The following is a 15873-nucleotide window of genomic DNA, read 5'->3' as shown; positions in this document are numbered from 1 at the left end:
ATACATTACTATTCACACTATAACGTTTCAAATAGAAAAGAGGTAATCAGCTCATTAGGTATGAAATGACTTTAACAAGACTTTGCTAAAACTTTACAGAAAAATAACTCCTGTTACACCCTTTGTGTTTCAGTTGAGGATGAAAGGCTACCACACTGCCTGTCATCAATGTTGCCAATGGTCACACTTTAGCCGTGCTTCCCTTCCACAGTCCTGTCCCTAGCAGCCATCTAAGCAGGCCTGAGCTGCCTATCACTGTCACCAGGTCTCAAGGACCATGTGTGGCCATGGAGCACCTCCCCTGGAACCGCAGCACATGTTAGATTTGGCACATATTTTTTATTTTCTTTTACTTTCACATTTACAAACTCAGGAAGCCATTTTGAGAGAGGGAAGGTTGAGGCTGCCTGGAAGAAAAGCAGGGTTCATGGGCACTGTGCAGAGTCGGGCACTTAGGACTTTTCACAGGGAAACTATCCTAAATCTCAAGAGCCCTCATTGTCAGTTGACATCTGAAATAGTAGCTGTGGCTTGCTCCTCCGTGCCTGGAAGATGTGTTACTGGAGGCTGCCTTGGCCCAGGATTTTATTGCTGGTGAACTTGAGTATCCAACTTATAGTTCAGGATGATGGCATTATCAGAAATGGGTCCAGTGGTGAGCATTTTGCAGAGATGAAAGGAAACAGCAATGTGTAAACTGCACTGATTCTGCAGTGCTGGCAAGTTTCCCACACTTGCCTCTGGTCCCGGAGGGGGGCCCTAGAGATGGGTGTTGTCCATCAGGATGGGACAAAGAGGATGGACATGCTCAAATCCACAGCAGCTGGAGTGCCAAAACCTAAGCAGCTCTCCCTTCCCCCATGCTATGTGCCCTATAAGGCCCCCAGAGATGTTCCCTTTCTCAGATGGAAAGAATGTATAGTCCCCTCACTTTCCAAAGTTGTATCTCTTGGGCTGAGTGAGACAAGTGTTTGGCAGGCAGTTCAGAAATATGGACTAGAAGTACATAGGCACAGATCTTGGAAAGATGAACTGCTGAAAAGTACCTTTGGGTCACCTCTGAATTTCACAGGAACAAGAGAGTCATGGAAAAATGGTTTGCCTGTGATTATAGCAGCGCTAGGACGAAAGCCAGAGGTGTAATTTTATTACTCAGATTTGATCCTGTATCAGCCCCATGTGACTTCTGCAGACCATTAGCTTCTCCCTCTCTCCTAAAAGTGCTGGGTGCTAGTCTTGCAACCCTCCAGTGACAGGCGGGACCCCACCCTTCAGGGAGCTGTGTATCTGCCTCTTCCACAACTGAAGGAAATGGAAATGACTCCTACACCATGTAATTTTTCTTCCCAGACTGTCAGACTACAAATGTTTAGTCCCTTTCCCCTTCTGAGGAGAGCGAAGGCCTTATGGCATTGACAGGGGAGAGGACCGAGGGGGAAGCTGCCAGGGCCCTCAGTGCACCTTATGTCCAAACTAAGTCATAACGGTTAGGGTCCAGCTTCATCGGCCGAGGCATGCACAGGTCCATGGGGGACTGCGGCATCTCCAGTAGGAATGGAATGGAGGACGTGTCATTTCTGTGCCCACATCTCCCACCTGGTTAGCCTCTGGTCTAACAAAGATGTGAATTCACAGTTCTACACATTAGTTTAGCAAAAAGTCTGGTTTCTGATACCCAAAGAGCTTAAAGTCCCCTTCAAAACGTGCATACAGGCGCCGGATGTCTCGTTTGCTGATGCCCAGAAAGTAGCGCTCCACCTTGGTTCTGTTATACACGGTAATGCCCGGAGGGATGGTGGGGTAAGATACCAGGTGGTCTATGCCGGCTTCTTTTAAGATGTATGGGGCATCATCCTCCAGGGTCTCGTGGTGACCGATCACACTGTACTTTATCTCACAGGGTGCACACAGTTCAACGTACGTCACCCAGTGAATGATGTGGTCCCCAAACTGAAGGTCCAGCCATCTGTGGTTTGGATCACCCAGGTAACGTACAAAATCTTCAAACTGGATGCCCCTGGTCTCTGTCCGGTTCCTCCTATATTTCCTAATGATGCCAGGGGCAATCTCATGCCTGTACCAAGGCTCAAAGCGGGGATTGTGAACAAATTTATCCTTAAATGCAGAAATCAGCCTTTCGAAGGGATCTCTTACGATAAAAAACTTGAAGTATGTTTTCAAGCTAAGGAAGGAAATGAAGATAAACAAGCAGTTAGGCCAATGCTGTTGATGGTAACCAGGGCAAGGTGGGAAAGGGGAGGGTCCCTGCTGCAGCCGCCGCCACCATGTCTAGAACGCACTCCTGTGAGGAGCAAGTGACATGCACTTCTGAATCCACTCAGCCACCTTTGGAAGCAGATCTTGCTACTGACCCATCTTACGGTGAGGAAGTGGGGGCTCAGAAACCATAACTGTCCCAGGCCACAGGACTCCTCATCCGAGAAGGTCACTGTGAAGACATCTATTTATCTGAATAGATATTCGAATATTCCAAAACTTCAAGGACATTTAAAAGTCTTGTTGGGCAGAGAACTGATAAGGCCAGGAACCCTGAGTGAGATAGGAATAGCGGAGGCCAGAGAAAGTTACTTTAGGGTCCATCTGTATAGAGTCAATTCACAACTGCCAGGGGAAGGACAGCCAGAGCAGGGGACAGGTAAGAGAAGTGGGGAACAAGGCTGCAGGCTCCAGCTGGCAGGAAGGCGGCCCAGGGGAGCTGCCAATAGTGACGGGGGTGGTGCAGTGGTGGCAGCATGATGGGCCTGTAATGGTGCTGATGGAACAATGACGACATCAGCCACTGAGGTAATTACGGTGCTTACTCCATGCAGGAAACTGCGCTCAGTGCTCTGCACACTTGAACTCCTCTTTTCTCACAAAAGCTCCCATGAGATCAGTGCTTAGGAGGATAGCAAGACACCCTTACCCAGGAGGCTCTCTGATCTGGCATTTAACACCTGCATTCTACAGGTTTTGTGCAAACTGGGAAGACCAAACAATGCCAGAAGCAATGAAAATCAAGTGGCTGAAAAGTAAGGGAGGTCAGAGTTCATTTGGTGCCCTGACATTTATTTGCTGCTTACACATTCTGATTCCTTTTAAGCTTTGTTTTATGGGGTCATTTCTTGGCTAATGAAAATAAATTTAAAAAAAAATTTTTTTTAATGTTTATTTACTTTTGAGAGAGAGAGCAAGCACAAGTGGGGGGGGGGGGGAGAGAGAGAGAGAGAGAGAGAGAGAGAGAGAGAGACAGCATCCAAAACAAGGCTCCAGGCTCGAACTCCCGAACCATGAGATCATGACCTGAGCTGAAGTTGGACGTTTAACTGACGGAGCCACCCAGGTGCCCCTAAAAAGAAATTTTCAATTTACTAGCTAAGTGATTTTTAAAATGCCCAGTCTCCATCCTTGCTGTGGTCAGTGAGGTCTGTCTCTCTCTGCCTATGTCAGGTCCATCCCCCACCCCTCTCCTTAGGGCAGCTACACAGAAGCAGGTGTAATACCTTTGGAAGAAAATGAAAAACTAAGTGGGAATCCCCTGTAATGCAAATCCCTTTCCTGTGACATAAAGGTTCTATTAAGTAAGGAATCCATAAAATTTAACAGGACCAAAGCAGAACAAAGATAACTACTCATTTCTACTAAGAAAATTGTGTAACCTTTGTTTTAATGGACCGCAGGAAGGTAAGAGTGGAGAAAACATTGTGAAATTCTCATAAAGGTTTGTGACTTTAAATGCACTGAACTCTGAGCATATGCTCAGTGGCCTCTCGCCCAAGTAAACCAAAAGCCCCCAGTAGTCCTCAGAGCAGTTTGATACGCATGGTAAGGAGGGAACTGGGCCTTGGATTTTACAAAAATCCCCCTCCCCTTAGGAACCTCTCCTACCGCTTCTGAATTTCTGCATCACTGAAGGAAGAGAGACGAGGGAGGCCATTCTTCTCGTGGTCATGAACCACATTTTCAGGGATCTCCTCAATGGAAGGAAAGGCCCCTGGTAAGGAAACAAGGGAGTACAGGTTGGCCACCTCAGTGCTACCTGTAAAGGAGGATGCTTGGTTTCTTAACTTGGGCCCCATGTTCCCCACAAGTCCATCCCCTAAATCTCAGTTTAGGTCTTTGAATTCCAACTGCTGTGCCAAGAGGAGAGAGTGAAGAAAAGCTTCTGGTAATCCATAAGCCAATAGATAAGTTGGGGGTGGGGGGATAAGGGGAGGGACACTGCCAATACCTACTCCTGGCAGCACACCTAAATTAGGTTAAATCTGACATGTAAAAAAGATCCCTGTATGCATACAGAATTCTTAAAACAAGCAATACTCATTCTACTCTGAAACTGCGGGGGAAAAGCCAGAGGAGTGGCACTGTGAAACATACTGGTGCCTGCGGCCCTGTCGGGGGCCGGGGTGGGGAGCCCATTACTCCCAATGGGCTTGGCTCTCCCAGTCCCACATCCCCAGGCCTAAGGTGGTTCCTAGGCAACCTCACCATGTCCCAGACTGGCAAGTGGCAAAGCTGACTGGTGCTAGGAAAACCTGGCCACTGTTGTGGGAGCAGTGTGATATATCTGAAGCAAAGGACAAGGAGGACAAGGAGGGTTTAAGAAGGCAGAGCAGAAACCCTGGGTACACTCCGTCCTCAGCTGGTGGACTGAGTAGGTTTTTCATTCTTTTCTCTATTTAGCCAAATGGAAACAAAATGTCATTATCCATGAAGGTTCCAGCCAGGCCTCTGCAAACCTTCCATCCTTATTTGTGTTAATCCTCTTGTGTTGGAGTCCAGCAGGGAAGGATCTCTGTCGGGCCATCTAGGCAGTGGCCACTGCCTTGTCTGTTTGACTTATACTTTCTCCAGATATGTAAGTGCCAGTCCAGAACTCTGCGCAAAGTGCTATGGATGACCATAAAATGAGCAAGATGAACGTCTGCTCTTGAGGGGACAATGAAAGAACCAGCTCTGAGGATGTGTGCCGGGACCTGCTCAAGTACTTGTCCCCATGCAGGTGTCTCCAGGGACCACTGAAGACAGCCACCGGAACCATCCTCTGTTTTATGGCCTGGCAAACCTGCCTCCATTTTTATCCTGCCCTTGTAAATTGGTGTTTACTTCTTTAAAGTCTGATGCTTTACACTTGTGCTGGCAGATTTGTGAGACATTTGTGTAATTATTGTTTTAAATTTGATTTGTAACCTCAATCTTTGATGTCAAAAATCAAACATTCTGACGACTCAAGAAGCACATTAAACACTATAAAATGAAGCAAGTGTCTCCCTTTTCTCCCCCAAACAACCATGAAAAGGCCAAATGACCCACAACTCTGAGGACAGCAGGAGATGTGAGCTAGAGGACAGAGACCCCAGGGCCACCTCCCACAGTGCTCTGAGGGCTGATTCCTGGTCCTGGAATGATTTCCTTTTGAAGCTGAATTTAACAGAGCCCATATTTATCTTGGACCTACTCAAGGTAATTGGAGTTTAAACAAACATGATATCTGAAGAGAATTGTGAGTAATCAAAACCTGTAATGTATGAGGTCACTTTTCAATGATCTAATTTGTTCCCAAATAAAGATCCGATTTCCTAAAGCAAGTCAATTGAATCCTCTGACTATGGAAGCTCAGTGTAAAATGGAGATGCTTTCTTTCTACCCAAGCGGCACAGAACACCTAATCTGTGGGTGAAGGGGGCAGCCCTCCCAGGCATGGGTGCAGGCCCTCCCACTACAGAGGGACAGCTGGGAGGGCAGTGAGTGTGGAGCCTCGACTTATCAGGACAGAACTAGCAACAGATGAGAAGCAAGGCAACGCATCTGAAGAGAAGAAAAGGGGTCAACCTGGGGGTAGGCAGGCTGCCTGAGACAGGGATTCCACTGTGGAAAGTGAGGAGATTCTGGCCGTGGGCAGAGCCCTTTGAAAACCTCAGTATCTAAAACTTTTAAACCACCAACTTTTAAAGTACAACTTCAACAGGGAAAACAACAGAGAACTGACTACAAGGTTAGCAGCCCCTCCAGGACAACTGTCCCTTCCCTTAGCTCCTTACTGCAGTCCTCCTCCGTCTCCCCTGCCCAGGCCACAGTGCCCCTCCCCAGGCAAACCCTGCTGTCCACTGACCACACACATCCACCAGGCGCTGCACGCACCGTTTAACACGATCAGCACCTTCTTCCACTGGGTGTTGCCCACTTTAGGAGTCTGGCAGAAAAGAATCTTGTGCTTGTCACAGACAAATATCCGGTCCAGGACAAACTTGGATACTGCAGTGTGTGAGAGATTCTTCAGGGCTTCATCCCTGCAGACATTTCTGATGAGTTCCAGGCGCTCCATATAGACCAGGGGTTGAACAAGCCGGCTGTCTGAAAGCACTTTCCCGGTCGGCTGCAAGTAACAAGGAGGCAAAAGAGGCACAAGGGCCTTGTTAATAGAAAATAGAAGCCATCGGGGAGGCCCTGCCCCCTGACCTCATAGGAAGAGCAGAGCTCTGTAGGTACCATTCACTTTCACGGGATTCAGGCTACATGGATGTGCCAGACCAAAGCTCAGCAGAGACATGAAGATGCTTCTTTCTCCTCAGCTTGCACAGACCTAGGAGGCAGCAGTGGGTGAGCCGCCGGACACTTGGCTGATGGCAAGCATTGTGGCCCATAGCTTCTTGGACAAGCAGGGTACTTTGCATTCAGGGATCTTAGTGAAGGCCAGTTTCTGCCCCCTTCCTGCTCCCTAGCACTTCCTTCCACTCAATTCTGAGTGTACGTATGTGATCTGTACCTAAGGACCAGTCATCAACACACGTGCTGGCTGTTTGGAAGACCCTCTGGTATACTGGTAAAACAGTTTAATTAAAATTCATGATTAAATTATTAACTAAATTAACTCAGTGTGTTTTAAAAATGCAAAAGCCATTATTCCACCTCCTCCGTGACAAGCACGCGGTTAAGCTTCCCTGTACTGTGGTTTAAGCAAAGGGGACGAGTTCTGCGCGGTAGCGGTGTCAGCTGTACCCGAGGCGTGGACACTGCGGGCAGGTGTCGGGGCACGTCCTCCCACCCGGTGAATACATCCGCGTGAGCATGGGTCCAGAGATCCCCCCGGCTGCCGGGAAAGCGGGCCTGGGAGCAAGCGGAAGTGGGCGTGCTGGCAGCCTACGACCAGCCCAGGACCACGGGAACAGCTGCGGGCACGGCCTCCGGCTGGGCCTCTGAGGTTGGGGTGCAAGCTGCACCAGGACGCTGTGGCTGTTGTTTTTTTTATCATATGCCGTCTGGATTCGGAAGCGTTTGTTTTGTTCACCTCCGAGTTATCTGAAGTAGGTCTCTCAGTAGTTTCTCCTCTCAGAAACAGTATCATTCCCAGTCTGTGTGTAGCTAGGACAGTTCCTCTGTAGCCTTCACACACAGAGTGTGTCTTCAGGGTGAAAACCGTCCCTAGGACACCTCAGGCTGGCACCGATGGCTGCAGGGAGGTGCACGTGCGGCCCACCTGACTGCCACTCTTTGCAGGCAACCCATTTTTAATACCTGGGTGCCTGTAGGATTTTTTTTCTGTCATGTTCCAGCACGTTACAAATTTTGCCAGGATAGGTCAGTGTGGGTCTCACGGCTGATTTGCCTGGAAGGCAGGGAGCCATCTGTAATCCTGTTCAGAAAATGTCTTTTTTTCCTCAGGACACGGGGGCAGGGATTAGGCCCATGTGCAACAGAGGGAGAAAGTCATTTTAGGTTAGGAGGCCTAGATTAGGAGGTGGGCAGGGGTTTTGGGATCAGACTTCGCCCCACAGCTCACATGGATCTTCCCACCAGGTGGGAGGACTCCTTCCAGCAGAAACTAGTGCTGATGTGTGCTCCACCATTTGCTCACAGCGGCTACACTTCCCACACTACTCACACCACTAGGGTGCAGAGCCCGCCCCCTCTCCTTCAACGCAGGTTAAGACACATAACCATGTGCTTGACATTCAGGAAATGTAGTTTTACACCATACAGGTGTTATACCTCAATGAATGTTTTTAAAAAAGGAAACATAATAAAACTTCTGATAGTGACTGAAGAGAGCCACGGATTGTGATGGACCGTAGCTGATGTTTTTTCCTTTTAATGCTGGCTATTTCCTTAAAATACAAAATGAACATAACTTACTTCTTCATAAAAAAGATGAATTAAAACTATTGCCTGGTGGGGGGGGAGCACCTATAAAGACTTCTAAGAGGTTCTAGAAAACTGGTCCAAGTCCTCTGTGGTTGGGTTTCTACCACATCTGGGTTACTTTATGTATCCAAAGGTAGCTCTACAAACATAGCACATTTTTGTTTTTCTTCAGCATGATCTTCACTAACTAAAAGCCACAACTCTGCCAGATCCCCCTGAATTTCTTTGCAGGGCTGGCCTGTCCCTTTCTTACCAGCTATGAACCCTTTTCTTCTTTCCTTCCTCCCCTTTTCTACAGAATGACAACCACTATTTCTAGACACTTCCTGAATTGGCCACAGGGCCTTTCCACTGCCCAATAAATCAGATATGAGTCAGTATGGTTGGCAAGGAAAGCAGACGCAAAATGGGTTCATTTGACTTTCCTTCTTAAGAGCAAGTGGACTTAAAAAAACAAAAAAGATGAAAAAGCTCAAGTTCCAAATTATGACATACACTTTTGGGGACCGCTTTAGAACCTAACAGAATATCTATAACAGAAAATGGCTTTTGTTAACACTCGATTCAAAATTCTACTGCTCCGTCACTCAGGAGAGTCAACTGTTTGACGAGTATTTATCGAGTCTTTACTCTGTGTTTGGCTGGTTTCAGTGTTCTGTGGAGACACGGGGAAAGCCTCAGCTGAGTAAGAATATATGGCACTGTCCATGTACATGAGGGTGTACATGCCCTGAGTGTGTGTTGGGGGGTAGGAGATGAGGAAGACAGAGCAGGCAGAGGGAATATGCCAGCAGTTCAGTGACACCCTGTCCTCAGTGACTTATTACCCCCTCCCTGTTCACATCACGGTAGAATGTCTGCCCACAGAGATCTCCTGACTTCCCAAGAAGCATTCTGAAAGGCAGTTCTGAATAAAGAGTCTGTTTCTGCCAACCCCACTCCTTTGGCCACCTCCACTGTGGCTCTTTTCCTCAGCATTTTGAAATGTTTCTGTTGCTGTTTATTGTCTATTCATTCCTTTTAAGTTACACAGAACTTCTTCCAAGAATTCAAATCAGATGGTCCCCTAAATTAACTTTATTGAATGGACCAAAATGGCCTTTTATCTGTTAAAATGCACTAGGTTTCCAAAGCAATCATTTATGAGGCTGCTGTAACAACGAGTCCTCCCCTGGGACTAAGTCAGGTGTAAAATGGGGGAGAGAGATATAGCCTTCCAAAACACATGAGAACACACTGGAAAGACTGTAACAGAGGATTCCACCCCACCACACCAGTTCTCTGCTTTCCCTCATGGATCTGCCATAACCAAACTCCCTGACATCCCTTCTCACAGGTTTGACTGAATTTCCTGGGTTTCCCTGGTGAAGGGAAGAGTGTCTTGGGAATTCCTAATGGCTACTTCTTGAGGTCAAGACATTCTAGAAGTGAGAGCGGGCACCTGCAGACTTACCCAGCTCTGATCCTTCCCAGGGACCTGTCTTCCTCCCTAGGGAGCACGGGCACGAGCCCACCCCCCCTGGCCTTTGCCTTCGTGCTTTCATAAATGGAGTCTAATTTAACCTCATTCCCTCCCTGACCCCAACTCTTGCTTACTTATCGACACAGTCTCTGTCTCCTCTCCTCACTCTATTCCAATTGCTTTAAACCTCAGATCTAACCTGGATCACGGATGACACTCAAGACCAATGCATCGCAGGGCAGCACCTCCAAACAAGTTCTCAAGAAACTGCAGAAAATCTTCCTCCTTTTCAAATTTGCTTTTCTTCAAGCTTAAGCATTAAATATAAAGGAAGACAACTGCTCATTCAATGGAGCTTATGGACTGGCATGGTTTTCTGTTTTCTTCCTTTGCAACTATACTAAACCAATTTTAATGACTGACATTATTTTCCATTCAAATATTCAGCTATATTTAGCACAAAATAAACGTTCTTTTGCAGTTTTTAAAAATTGGAAGTATAACCAACATACAACATCGTATTAGTTTCAGGTGTACAAAATATTCACTCGACAACTGTGCAAAATAAACTCTTAAAGGTGAGCTACACAACCTGATCACCTTTAGAAGTCACCTTTCTTTTGGGAAGACATTGCTGAGTTTAACATAATAACTCTTGGTCTCAGAGCACTGAGTCTGACCACTGTTCCCCACTCCCTCACACCCCTTGATGCGAGAAAGTGCAGGGGACAGGGGACATGTAGCTGAAAGTCCCCGCCCACTACCTGCTGTCCCTGATACACTGGCTCTGTTCCTTGAGCCTCACACTTTCCAAATGCAAAATGAGAATAAAAATACTTACGGCTCAGAGGGCTGTTTTTGAGGACGGGTAAGATTAAAACTCAGTAAAGTCTTCTGTGAATTGCAGGGCATGTTCTGGTGCAGTATTTCCAACCACAATTAGTCGTGCAGGCCAACAGCCTTTGCAGGAAGTGTGTTCCTCTGTCCCCTAAGAGTGCCACACCCCAGGATGGTCACTTTTGTTCTTTTCAAGTCACAGCATCCTACCAGCACCCTGGTCTCAGAGCACTGCATTTCTCTTGTGAAACTCTTACCCCACCTCTGTGTCATTACTGATGCCAGTAACTAAACATTTATTTCCTTACCCCCTTCTATTAAGGCCACTCTCCTATTTCCTTCAGGTTTCTCTGGTTTCCTGTCTCTGTGGTCCATCCACTCTCTTCCCTTGCCCTGGAAATGCCTCAACCTAAAAGCAACATTCCAGGTCTGCTTCAGGGAGTTCTGCAGACCGGACAAATCAATCAGTGTCCTACAACCTGTAAACTCCAAAAGTACTTCACTCTAACCAGGTGCACACTTTCTAGACTTTGTCAGGTTCTAATCTGTTGTCCTTCTTGTGCAAATCAAGGACAGGAACTGTCTCCTTCTCTATGGTTAAATTCTGGGCTGATAAATGTCTTCTAGCTCGGTCTACCCATTTCATTTCTTTTGGCATAACTGCAAACCAAACCACGGAATGGGTGTTAGGAAGTAAGAGGGGATCTCAAGAGTATGCTCCTCATCTTGGCTGGGGAACGATTAGGAAGTTTTGTGTAAAAGGAGCTTGAGGAGAAAGACTTGGGAGTCAGAATGTCAAGCAAGAAGAGTGCTGAGTAGAAGTCGGCAGCCTTGGGCTCTGCCACTAATGCCCAGATGATTCGGGATGATTAGCCTTTTCCCTAAACTCGGTTCTCTTATCCATAGTGCTTGGAGGGGAGATTAGCTGCTCCTTGGTCCAATACCCCCTCCTAACTTTAAAGTTCCAGGATTCTGGGTCAGAGACCTTTTCCCATTGTCTTGGTTTTCTCCTGATCTTGCCCAACATCCTCCATTCCCCCGCCAAGGCTCCTTCTCAGCTGGTCAGGAATTCAACACAATCAACATTTACAGAGGATCCATGATGTACAAAGCACTGTGAGGAACATAAAAATAGATGTGACCATGCCACCTCCAAAGAGAAGCTAAAAAAGATGAGCAGAAAGGTGCAGAAGTAACAGAAGTCACAACTATGAAGCAGAAAGTGATGGTTAGAGGAAACCAGCTGACATGAGCAGAGGGGAGGCTAGTTCCCATGCGACAAGGGGACCCAATGGGGCCACAGCAGGTGGAAAGAAGACACCACAGTGAAACTGGAGAGAAGCAGCTCTGCTCCTCATTGCCCTCTGCCTTGCTGTGCCCACCTTCAGTTCCTCAGGAAAGTGCTTCTCTCCGGGTAACTTCCCCACATCTGGCACGGCTGTCAGCAACAGAAATTCCTGTTTCGCACTGTATGCTAGGAGACAGAGAGGTTAAAGCATATTCTTATGGAGGAACAGACACACACATCAGCGAGACAGAACAGAGGCCCCACAAAGAGGCCCCCACAAATATGCCAACTGACATTGGACACAGGTACAAAATCAGTTAGGTGGAGGAAAGGCCTTTCAACAAACGATGCTCCGGCAACTGGACATCTATAGACCAAAAAAATGAACCTTTCCCTGAACCTCACACTTTACTCGAGAATGAATGCAAAATGGATCAGCAATTAAATGTAATAAAACTTTGAAGAAAACATAGGAGAAAATCTTTGGAAAACCTGATAAACTGACTCTCACCAAAAAAACTTTTGCTCTGCAAAACCCCTATGAAGGGGATGGAAAGACAAGCTACATACTGGGGGCAGATATTTGCAGATCAAATATCTGACGATGGACTAGTATCTGGAATATGTAAAGAATTCTCAAAACTCTGCAGACAAAAAAAAAAAAAATCCAATTAGAAAATGGGTAAGACATGAACTGGCATTTTACTGAAGAGGATCTACAAATGGCAAATAAACACATGAAGAGCTACTCAAGGTCATTAGCCAGCAGGCAAATACAAATGAAAACCACAATGAGATACCACTACAGACCTATCAAAATGGCTAAAATAAAAAATAGTGAAAACTCCAAATGATAATGAGGCCGTAGAGACACTGACTAATTTACATGGCTGGTGGGAATGTAAAATGGCATAGGAACTCTAGAAAACAGTTTGGCAGTTTCTTTAGAAACTAAGCACGGTGCTTGGGTGACTCAGTTGGTTGAGCATCCAACTCTTAATTTCGGCTCAGGTCACGATTTCATGGTTGTGGGATCAAGCCCCAAGTCAGACTCCACACTGGGCATGGAGCCTGCTTAATACTCTCACTCTCTCCCTTTGCTCCTCCCTACCCCTAAAACAAAAAAACAAAAAAAAAAAAAAAAAAGAGAGAGAGAGAGAGAGAAAGAAAAACAAAAAACCTAGGCATTTAACTACCATGTGACCTAGCAATCGCATTCGTGGGCATTTATCCCAGAGAAATGAAGATTTATATCCACACAAAAACCTATATACAAATGTTTATAGAAACTTCATTTGTAAAGCCCCAAAATGGAAAAAAACCCAGATGTCCTTCAACAGGTATATGGATAACAAACAGTGGTGCATCCATACCATGGAATATAACTCGTCAATAAAAAGGAACAAAGTATTGATACACCCAATTAAAGTTGGATGAATCTCCAGAAAATTATGTTGAATAAAAAAAAGCTAAAACCAAAAGGTCACATACTGTACATAACATTCTTAAATTATGGAGAATAGATTAGTGGTTTTCAAGGGGGGTGGGGGCCAGGGATGGGAGACAGGGAGAGGGAGGGATGTGTGGCTATAAAATGGCAACTCAGGGATCCTTGTGGTGATGGCGATTTCTGCATCTTGACTGTATCACTGTCAACATTGTGACTGTAACTCTGCACTGTAGTTCTGGAATGTTACCACTGGGGTAAACTGAGTAAAGGGTACACAGAACTCTGCATTCTTACAACTGCATATGACTCTACAGTGATCTCAAAATTAAAGGGTAATTAGAAAAAAACCAAGTTAGCAGTCAAGTCAGTATTTACATATTAGTTTAAAAATTCATGGAAAGTGAGATTAGACCAGACGAATCTTACAAAATGCTAGTCCAGAGTAATAATTTACAAAAAAACTGATTTGGGGGAAACCTTTGAGTAGAATTTAAAGATAATTTTCAGATCTTTACAATCAAAGAAACATTTGCTTCCAAAATTTTGCAAAGTCTAGGGGCACTGGGTGGCTCAGTCAATTAAGTGTCCAACTCTTGGTAACAGCCCAGGTCGTGATCTCGTGGTCATGAGATCAAGCCTCCAAGTCAGGTTCTGCACTGAGTGTGGAGCCTGCTTGGGATTCTCTCTATTCCTCTCTCTGCCTCTCCCCTGTTCATGCAAGCATGCTCTTTATCTCTAAATAAACATTAAAAAAATTTTTGCAAAGCCTAAAAACATAATTAGAGAGAAAAAGTAGATACCAAAAAAGTACAAAAATCAGCATAACACAGCATCAACAAAGGGACATTTATTTCACTTTTAAAAAATAATCAAAACCTACTCCTCTTGGGTCATTAATAGCAACATGTGCACACTGGACTACAGCTCCCCACCTGCACTGGTCTGGCTGTTACACCTCCTCCAGGCCCTGGCAAGCACTGCTGCTGGTATGCACCATGGGCTGACATCCTCCTCGCCCAGGGAGGGCAAAAACATCTTACAAGTACCTGACAAAAATAATAATCCCTTCTCCCCATCTGTTACACGCCTTTGAGTTATCGGACTCCAATAAAAACCTCTTTGCCACATACCTTTAGGAACGCTACTAAAATCTTTTTTCTTGTCTACATGTGATTTAAAACGCAATCCTAACCAAAGCTGTGTGCAGGAGCTCGTCTGTACCTGCAGTAAGGTCAAAGAGCCCTGTCTATGTGCCTTCAGCCCCCAAAGCTCCTGAATGCACTCCAAGGACTCCAAGAGACCAGCCTCTATCCATCCTCCTCCTTTGCAACCTGTCATCTTTGGGCACTGACATGCTGACAAGAAAATTCACATTCTATGCCTATCTGGTCACTTCGTGTTCTGACAGTGTCTTCTAAGACTAGCACCGCAATGCTTAGTTCTGCCACAGGTTGAATGGATTTTGCAGAATCCTAAGCTTCCTTAATAACATTTCAGATGGGACAATGCATCCTGAATTCTAAACAGCTGACTTGCCAATGAATCTCTGAAGCAACCTGTTCCACACACTCAGAAGCATACAGAACGAGCTTTGGCAACTGTGGAACATCTTGCCTTCCAATACCACAAACACCAGTCAGTCATCCACCAATTTTTATCATTTTTATAATTTTAAACTTCTTGATATTTGCTTCAAATAAAACTGATAGTACAGTTTACATTTGGATTTGTTTTATTTCTGTTGCTCTGTCAACAACCATTTGTTTTCACAGATGCTATTATCCTCACTAAGATCAAGGGACAGTCTCCTTCTCCACCCTGACCTTTAGGAACAAGCCTCTAAGTCCAGAATCAAGGATTCTGATCCTGTAGGTAAGGCCAAGTGTTCTCATAAAGCATCAGATCACTTTTGTTACAGGCATCGTTATATTTACAATGTTTTATAAAATGTCTTTAAACATGCCAAATGATGTACCCCGTTGTTCTTCTAGAAGTGATCACATCCACTCATCTCCCTGACCACACTGTGCATCAGCCACCCAGCGTCAGTCACCTGTCCATCACACGCAGGCAGAAGGCACGCAAAGATGTTCAGGTCACGGACCCTACCCTTAAGCGACTAACAGCCAAGGTGAAGGGCTGAGCAGAGGCAAAAGATTGGAAGAGGAAGTCAAATTGAAGTGAGAAGAAAAATCAGTGTCTACACACACACACCAGATTCACAAAGATGTCGTTTTTTGTTTCAAGTCTCACTGTACCATGCCATCAAATTCCTGTCACTGAATGGGATTTATTTCTTGTGGTACAGTCCAGTTAGAACACCTGAACCTAGATCAGTATGACGCTGAAATTTTTTAACCAAGGATGAGTCATTTCCACAAATATTTCCATGGCTTCCTTGCTGAGCTGAAGAAAGACCAGAAAACTATTTTTTTGAAAAGGTAAGTGAGACTTTAAACAGTGTTTCAAGACAAATTCACTCTTCCTATCAGTTTAAGTGGCAGGGAAATCATTAAGAACAGGAGAGTAAAAAGAAAACACACTCGTCCCCTGGCAGATTCTGGAACAGAGCCCCATTTCCCAGAGGTCAGAGCCAGAAGGAGCAGCCCCACAAACACCAGAGTTACAATCAGCTCCCTGAACGCTGACACCAAGGATGTGCCATCTGCTTTACAGAAAATAGAACCTCGTCAT

General features: G+C 45.7%; 1 protein-coding gene across 1 annotated transcript in view; it reads right to left on the bottom strand.

Moving 5' to 3' along the window:
* Positions 1-324: 324 nt before the first annotated feature.
* The window catches only part of CHST10 (carbohydrate sulfotransferase 10), a 30187-nt gene continuing 14638 nt past the window's right edge, over positions 325-15873 (bottom strand). The window contains exons 5-8 of the mRNA XM_049651367.1: positions 11824-11915; positions 6142-6376; positions 3889-3994; positions 325-2182 (exon numbers count right to left, since the gene is read on the bottom strand). Coding sequence (XP_049507324.1) covers positions 1645-2182; positions 3889-3994; positions 6142-6376; positions 11824-11915 — 971 coding nt within the window. The 3' untranslated portion in view covers positions 325-1644. The remainder of the gene's footprint in view (positions 2183-3888; positions 3995-6141; positions 6377-11823; positions 11916-15873) is intronic.

Source organism: Panthera uncia (genome assembly GCF_023721935.1).
Source record: "Panthera uncia isolate 11264 chromosome A3 unlocalized genomic scaffold, Puncia_PCG_1.0 HiC_scaffold_11, whole genome shotgun sequence".
NCBI classification, from domain to species: Eukaryota; Metazoa; Chordata; class Mammalia; order Carnivora; family Felidae; genus Panthera; species Panthera uncia.
This window is presented reverse-complemented; position numbering and strand designations above follow the sequence as displayed.